This window comes from Pseudoliparis swirei, unplaced genomic scaffold, assembly GCF_029220125.1.
Source record: "Pseudoliparis swirei isolate HS2019 ecotype Mariana Trench unplaced genomic scaffold, NWPU_hadal_v1 hadal_38, whole genome shotgun sequence".
Lineage (NCBI taxonomy): Eukaryota > Metazoa > Chordata > Actinopteri > Perciformes > Liparidae > Pseudoliparis > Pseudoliparis swirei.
Genome location: NW_026613274.1, coordinates 56,695 through 65,147, shown reverse-complemented (window position 1 = coordinate 65,147; position 8,453 = coordinate 56,695). Strand labels below are relative to the sequence as shown.

General features: G+C 49.4%; 1 protein-coding gene across 2 annotated transcripts; it reads right to left on the bottom strand.

Annotated features, from left to right (window-relative positions):
- Positions 1–290: 290 nt before the first annotated feature.
- Positions 291–8,249, bottom strand: LOC130191322 (interleukin-1 receptor-like 1). 2 transcript variants are annotated; one of them, XM_056411016.1, is made up of 11 exons: positions 8,185–8,249; positions 7,517–7,751; positions 7,271–7,451; positions 7,036–7,186; positions 5,486–5,551; positions 5,083–5,209; positions 4,645–4,793; positions 4,426–4,563; positions 2,185–2,349; positions 1,937–2,082; positions 291–1,528 (listed from the first exon to the last, which is right to left on the bottom strand). In XM_056411016.1, exons 1-11 carry the CDS (start codon positions 8,204–8,206, stop codon positions 1,280–1,282), a joined length of 1,629 nt encoding a protein of 542 aa, XP_056266991.1. In that variant the 5' UTR covers positions 8,207–8,249; the 3' UTR covers positions 291–1,279. The 2 variants fall into 2 exon arrangements, with proteins under 2 accessions (XP_056266991.1, XP_056266992.1); XM_056411017.1 differs by lacking the exons at positions 291–1,528; positions 1,937–2,082; positions 2,185–2,349 and adding an exon at positions 2,641–2,898.
- Positions 8,250–8,453: the final 204 nt, after the last annotated feature.

The window sequence follows — 8,453 nt, the reverse complement described above, 5'->3', positions numbered from 1 at the left end:
TTCTGCAGAAGTGTCTTTCTGCAGCAGTGTCTTTCCGTTGCAGTGTCTTTACGCAGCAGTGTCTTTCCGCAGCAGTGTCTTTCTGCAGCAGTGTCTTTCTGCAGCAGTGTCTTTCCGCAGCAGTGTCTTTCCGTAGCAGTGTCTTTCTGCAGCAGTGTCTTTCTGCAGCAGTGTCTTTCTGCAGCAGTGTCTTTCTGCAGCAGTGTCTTTCCGCAGCAGTGTCTTTCCACAGCAGTGTCTTCCCACAGCAGTGTCTTCCCACAGCAGTGTCTTTCCACAGCAGTGTCTTCCCACAGCAGTGTCTTCCCACAGCAGTGTCTTCCCGCAGCAGTGTCTTTCCACAGCAGTGTCTTTCCGCAGCAGTGTCTTTCCGCAGCAGTGTCTTTCTGCAGCAGTACGCACCTTCACTCTTCATTCACCCATCATCTCTCATCTCTCCCACTCTCTCCTTTCACCATTTAACTTCTAAACCCCGCCCCACCAGGTGAGACCAATTGACACCTGTGTGCCCAATCAATCAATCAAGACAATATATATATATATATAAATATATAGATCTTTGTGGCTTATTTTTATTCTTATTATTATTACCCCCCAGGGCTACATAGGTCTTGTATCTCTTTAGGTTTTGTGTCTCTAAAGGTCTTGTATCACGAAAGGTTTTGTATCTAGGTCTTGTATCTCTTTAGGTTTTGTGTCTCTAAAGGTCTTGTATCACTAAAGGTCTTGTATCACTAAAGGTTTTGTATCTAGGTCTTGTATCTCTTTAGGTTTTGTGTCTCCAAAGGTATTGTATCTCTAAAGGTCTTGTATCTCTGAAGGTCTTATATCTCTAAAGGTCTTGTATCTCTAAAGCTCTTGTATCTCTAATGGTCTTGTATCTCTAAAGGTCTTGTATCTCTGAAGGTCTTGTATCTCTGAAGGTCTTGTATCTCTAAAGGTCTTGTATCTTTAGGTTTTGTGTCTCTAAAGGTCTTGTATCACTAAAGGTCTTGTATCACTAAAGGTTTTGTATCGAGGTCTTGTATCTCTTTAGGTTTTGTGTCTCCAAAGGTCTTGTATCTCTAACGGTCTTGTATCTCTAAAGCTCTTGTATCTCTAACGGTCTTGTATCTCTAAAGGTCTTGTATCTCTGAAGGTCTTGTATCTCTGAAGGTCTTGTATCACTAAAGGTCTTGTATATTTCCTTACATTTCTTTAACCCAGAGTAAATAAATGACATCATTAAAAAAGTAACCATAACTGGAGCGTCAGGGAGACCAGTAAATCCACCAGGGCCTCAGATCACAGCAGGTTGTGGACATCTCTTTGCAGGTCTGGCCGGCATCAGGTACCTCACTCTCTTCCAGAAGCGGGAGTTCCAGGTGGCGGCGCCCCACGAGCCCTCGGACCACCTGAGGGGGGCGCTCTTGAGAATCAGATGCTGCAGGCCGGCGGGAAGGCATGTGTATCCTCGTGGGCCCGGATCCCCCAGCTGGATCAGGATCACACTCAGTTCTCTCTGCAGCAGCACGTGGTGGAGCCCCACCTATGAGCCACACATTTAGATTTCAACTCCTGGAGGTTTTACTTGGAGACATATCTTTCCCTAAAGAAGCTGCAACAACAACGACTTTATGAGGCAGTTACCTTCTAATAATTGTTTAATTATACTTTTAATTCATTTTGTATTATTTCAGCTTGAATTCACGAGTTTTAGCCCATTTGGAAACTCGTGGGTTTAACATCTGGATCGACACAGGACATTAAAGTATTTGTCAGTTTTTATATTCTTTGCCTTTCTGTAATACTTGAGGTGATAAGGTCGAGGAAAGAGGGGACAGCATGCAGCAACGGGCCGGGGCTCTGGTTCCCGTGAGCTAGCTTGGTGTTTATCACTTTACAAAGTTTCAAAGGGAAGTTAACTTTCATTCACAGAATAAGATGTCCTGACTACCTGCCAGTCAAAGCCTCCTATCTCGGGGCTTTGGGGTGCGACGGACTGCTGGTCTGAGCTCTCTGACTCTGATCCTGAACCCGGGGCGAGGATGACCATCAGCCTCCTGCTCTGCTTCATGCGGTCCTCCACCAGCCCCAGGCGGTCTGCGGGGACACACAGAGTACTGGTGTGAGTATGTGAGCCTGGACGGGATAGTGGTGCCTTGACCTCTGGGTGTGTCCATATTTGTGAATGCATTAAATGACCTTCCCCGGGTACGGCGTCCCTCCCGTGGATGAAGAGTCGATATCCGCACCTGTCCTCGAGGATGGAGGGCAAGACCCTGGCTACGAACTGGGCGAGCGCGTCCTCTGTGACCTTGTCCGGACTCTGCATCTGGTAGACCACGTAGGCGTCGAACAGCCTCCTGTCTGGAAACACAGACGCATTCAAGAAGCTTTTATGAACAGCTTTATTTGGTCCTCATGAGATCATCACGACCTAACACAGCCTTGTTACTCCACGGCCGACGAGAACCTCAATGTGAGGTCGGATAACTCCCATCAAGCTTTCTAAGGAGCGGTCGCCAAGGTACAGACATGAAGTTGTCTCACAAACAATTCCTCTCCGGTTACACAACCCGTCTGACTCGTGGTCGCCAGTCGTTGCTTATCGAGCCTGTCAGGCGGTTTGACTTCAATCAGGAGAGACGGGTATTTAGAGTTTAACAATCATTTATTACAATAGTATATTGCAATAGTGCAAAGTCATTTTTTGCGATTGGACTCCATCCTGAAGTAGGATAAACCAGGGGTAGAGATGCTGATATCTGCGCAGGCAGAATCCCCCCATGGAGTCCAGACACTGGTGGTGGTGTCGAAGCCGCATTGCCGCAACACCAATTGGAGGAGCCTGGGGTGGAGGAGGGGGGAGGAGCCTGGGGTGGAGGATGGTCGAGCTGACGCGAGCTGAAACGACAACTGACAGCAGCAGAGAACAGAACTTTAAAGTGTTACCAACGACTCTGTGATAGGCTTATCCAACTGGGCTGGCTCTAAATGGTTGGTTCATTCATCGGGCCCGCCCCCAATCAGCTAATAGAGTAATCGCTGCAAGACTTGTGAATGAACCAGCTGTACCCAATGTCTTCCTGTCTGAACTTTCGCTGAGCTACATTTCTGCTTCCTGTCAGCGGGGGGTTGACCGAGTGCAGCCTGGTGGGGAGTTCATTAGTCTACTGTAGAGAAAGGAACTCAACATTCCCAAACATGTCCTCTAACATGTTCACACCAGACGCGGCGAATAAATTCTCGACGTGTCTGACGCAGCAGTCTCGACGCGCGTCGAAAAAAAGTGTGTTCAGACCAGACGCGTCGGGGGCGGAGAGTACTTCCACTTTTTAGTGGACCGAGCTGCACTCCCACTGCGCTGCTCTCTCTCTCTCTTTTTCTCTCTTTGATACGTGTCTCTGAGACTTTTCCACCTCCGGCGGCAGATCTCCTCTGCCATGAAACACATATGCCGGCGGTTGGTTCATCGTAAAGTACAACAAATAGCTTCTCCGACCTTCTTCCACGCTTCATCTTTATAGCGACGGTTTCGGTAAGCATAAAGAGTTGTGTCATAAAGTTCGGGGTGCCCACAAACGGCGACAATAATCTTTTCCTCCATTTTCTAAACCAGCAGGACGATGACGAGCGGCGCTGCTCAACGCTGATTGGCTGACGCAACTATGACTCACGCGTTTTTGCTGCCGGAGTTGGGAAATTTCAACTCGCGCGTCGACGAGCTGCGTCTGTTGGCTCTGTTCGCCCCGCGGCAAACCCTCTGTTCTGCTGCTTCAAACGCGTCTGACGCGCTGCTCGCTGGGAAATATGCAGCTACGCAGCTTCTACGCAGCTTCTACGCAGCTGTGCATTGACTTTGCATGTAATCTCGACGCGCGTCGAAATTTCGACGCGTCAGGTGTGAACACACCATCAGTGGTGCAGCCCCATGCTTATGAAACAGTCTGACCAAGGAGAGTACGGTGGCCCGGACAGCTCAAACCACTGCAATCAAACAAAGATATTCACATCTCAGATATTATATCTATTATATATATATTGTATAGAAGTCTATGCGTCATGTGTTAAAGCTGCTCTCTCCTGACCAGCAGGGGGCGACTCTGGTTGTATAGAAGTCTCTGCTTCATGTGTTAAAGCTGCATTATCTCTCCTGACCACCAGGGGGCGACTCCTCTGGTTGTATAGAAGTCTCTGCTTCATGTGTTAAAGCTGCATTCTCTCTCCTGACCACCAGGGGGCTCCTCTGGTTGTATAGAAGTCTATGCTTCATGTGTTAAAGCTGCATTCTCTCTCCTGACCACCAGGGGGCGACTCCTCTGGTTGTATAGAAGTCTCTGCTTCATGTGTTAAAGCTGCATTCTCTCTCCTGACCACCAGGGGCGACTCCTCTGGTTGTATAGAAGTCTCTGCCTCATGTGGGCTACGCGGTGTTGACCCTACCTTTGTCACGGCGGCTGAATGGGCAGCAGGCTCTGAAGAGGAGAGCGAGGTCGATGGCGAAGCACTTGACCAGCAGGGTGGCGATCACACAGAGGAGCGACACACACACGCCTCCAGCGAACAGCGGGGTCATCGTTCCTGGAACACAAAGCAGCGTCCGCATCACACGACCCCGTCCAGTGACCCGGTGGCCGTGAGGTCCGGCGGCACCGCGCTCACCTCTCCGCTTCAGCCTCAGAGAGACGGACTCCCAGCGGAACAGGCCGCGGCCGCGGCACAGGAAGCTGGCCGTGAAGTGGCGAGCCGACACGGTGAGGATGCTCAGCACGGCGGTGGAGACGGTGGTGTTGGAAGGTCTCAGGTTGACTCTGAGAGAGAAGACCACCGCGACTCAAGACCCCGAAGCGGCCGACAGAGCGAGGCACAGGGTTCTGGATGCTGGTTGTCCACGGCAACAACACGGACCAATCATTGGGCTGTATTGATATTGATATGAAACGGGGGTGAAGACCACAGACACGCTCAGCAGGGTCACAGCATGTCTCTACCCACTGCAGGCTCTGCTCCGCCTCGGTTCCGGAAGGTCACGGATCACTTCAATATGAACATGCTAACAGGCTAACCGATGAACAGATGTTATTGTTTGTGTGCGCTCACGTCTCCGTGGTCTCCTTGTACCCGGCGAGCCGATGGGGAGCGGCGCCGTCCACGCGCCAGCTGGCTTCACACCGAGACCTCACGTTGGTGCCACAGAACACGGAGCAGTTGAGCTGGAGGGCGGAGCCTGGGGAGACCACGCCTTCATCTCACGACTCAAGCTCTTGACCAACATTTCAATGTTCATGGGAAATACAGCAAAGACACATGGACCGACCACAGAGCGGTGACTGAGGCAGCCCAGGGTGAGGCTACAGAGCACTCCAAGGACTTATATTGTTTATCCAATTTACAACAATTACTGTAGGAGTCAACACAAACACAGCATCATTCAACCAATTCATTGAAAAGCAACAATAATCAATAAGATGTAAGTGTCATGTTGGGTCAATTCTCTTCAAACCTTCCTCAGCAAACTTCTCCTTGTCGGCCGGAGCGAGGATCATCACGTCTTGGTGAGCGCTGACCGCTGAGGGCAGAGCGGGCGGCGGTCACAACCCCAACACATACTTATATATATATATATATATATACATATACACTACCGTTCAAAAGTTTGGGATCACCCAGACAATTTCGTGTCTTCCATGAAAAATCACACTTTTATTTATCAAATGAATATAAAATATAGTCAAGACTGTGACACGATTGTGGCCGTCACCAGTAGGTTTCCGCCCCCTAAGCACCAAGGAATGAGCAACCAGAGGGAATGTTGGTAAACTTCTTTATTTGAGCGTTCCGACCGCCGACTGTGTCTCTGCTCATCGCTCCCCTCTTCCTCCTGTCCAGCTCCTTTATGGGGACAAAGCCTCGCAGATACACAAACCCAGATTGTCATCAGCTGGTCTGATTGTCATCAGACCAGCTGATGACAATCAGACACCGTTCCCTGAACCACACCCCTGCTCCACCCACTCTGCAGCAGAGCCTAAACACCCCCGCTGCCACAAAGACATTGACAAGGTTAGAAATAATGATTAATATTTGAAGTATTAATTTTGTTCTACAAACTTCAAGCTCAAAGGAAGGCCAGTTGTATAGCTTATATCACCAGCATAACTGTTTTCAGCTGTGCTAACATAATTGCACGGGTTTTCTAATCAGACAGTCTTCTAAGGCGATTAGCAAACACAATGTACCATCAGAACACTGGAGTGATGATGAAATGGGCCTCTATACACCTCTGGAGACATTTCATTAGAAACCAGACGTTTCACCTAGAATAGTCATTTACCACATTAACAATGTAGAGAGGGTATTGTTGATTAATGTTATCTTTATTGAAAAAACAGAGCTTTACTTTGAAAAATAAAGTCATTTCTAAGTGATCCCAAACTTTTGAACGGTAGTGTATATATACACATATATATATATGTATATATATGTATATATACACATATATATCTATATATACATATATATGTATATATATATACATATATATACCTATATATATATATATATATACATATATATACACATATATATATTAGTGCTGTGAAAAATAACGCGTTAACTCAGTTAATTCAATTACAGGTTTAACTAGTTTTTTTTTTTTTTACGCATTTAACGCATGCGCAGAATGAGCTTCCAATCCGTCTGTTGTTGGTCGTCTCTCCAGCAGCATGTCATTCTGTCTCGACTCCGATCTCCGTCTTGCGCGCCGCAGAGCTCGGATGCCGGCGTGTGCGCGCACATCGGGACGAAAAAAAGTTAAGTTATTAATCCACAGAAACCTGTGATTAATCTGATTAAAATGTTTAATCATTTCACAGCCCTAATATATATGTGTATATATATATACACATATATATATATGTGTATATATATATACACATATATATATGTGTATATATGTATATGTATATATATAAATCTATACGTCACAGTGGGATGAATAATCCAGAGTCGATGTTCTTGAGTGTTTTTCCGTCCCAGTAAATAAACGCTGACCTTCCACCTCCAGCCTCCTGGAGGCCGACGTGGTGTACTGCGTGTCGTTGTGCGTCCAGGTACAAACACAGGTGTAGACGCCCTGGTCCTCCCTCGCCGCGTTGCTGATCCACAGGTGGTCTCTGTGCTGGTCCTCCAGGAGTCTGGCGCCCTGAGGGACCAGAGACGCTCACGACTCGGGAACAAACTCCACGAGCCTCAGAATACAAGATGGCCGCTCGGTGCGGCCCGGTACCTTGAGCCAGGCGAAGCTGCCGTTCATCACGCCGCATGTGTGCTGGACGGGGTCCGGACACGGGACCCTCTGGTTCACGTCGGAGCTCCTCACTGCGGGGAACAGGCTCCGGCCGCCGGCCGCCGGGCCGACGAAGACGAGGGCGCGGTGGTCGAAGCAGAGCCCCGAAGAGGAGCGCTGCCTGGGGAGGAAGACCACGGTCAGCCCCTCATCACGCGAGCTGCACGGTCCGGAGAGCGTCCTCACCGCGCCGTGTAGAGGCCCGAGTCCTTCCGGAGCGGCTTCAGGAAGAAGAGCGCTCCGCCGTGGTGGTGCACCTCCTCGTCTTCGTCGGAGCCGATGCTCTGCGTCTCGTTGGCGCCGGTCCTCCTGCTCCAGGTGAAGCGGTCCTCCAGAGCGCCGCCCTCCAGCGCGTAGGGCTGGAAGTAGAAGGCCTCGCCCTCCAGCAGGTAGAGCGCCTCCACGTCCAGCGCCTCGCAGCCTGGAGGAGAGGAAGATACAGGGGCCTTCCTGTGTCAACAGGTAATACAGGTAACGAGGATGATGTAACAGGAGAACCACACACACACACACACACACGCAGGTTACTCGTGGTATGTTTAGTGTCCATGCTGACTGAAGGGGGAGGCGTCACACAGGACACGCCCTCTGGTCTCCTAGGTGACAGTGATGTCATCCATTCAGTTTTCTCTCACTTTCCTCCTTCGAGTTTCTCTTCCCAAGCAGCTGATCTCAGGGGGCGGAGCTTAAACCGCTCCTCAGGTCCTCTGTTGGTCTCTTCATGCAGCTCGGGCCTCACCACCCCGGCCCATCCTGATGGACTCTTCCAGGGGTCCATCGGAGAGAGAGCTCTCTCTACATGGGGGGGGGGGGGGGGGGGGGGTGCACCTTCTCCACTCTAATGCTTTCCCTACCTGAACATTCAGATGGTGTCATCACCACGAAGAGGAGGAGGAGGAGGAGGAGAGGTTGGAAAGGATCCATTTTCTGAAAGAGAGAGAGATAATGATACATATTCTCCACCAGGCTATCATCTGACACCTGTAACACCTTAGAGGACACCTGTAACACCTTATAGAGAACACCTGTAACGCCTTATAGAGGACACCTGTAACACCTTATAGAGAACACCTGTAACGCCTTATAGAGGACACCTGTAACACCTTAGAGGACACCTGTAACA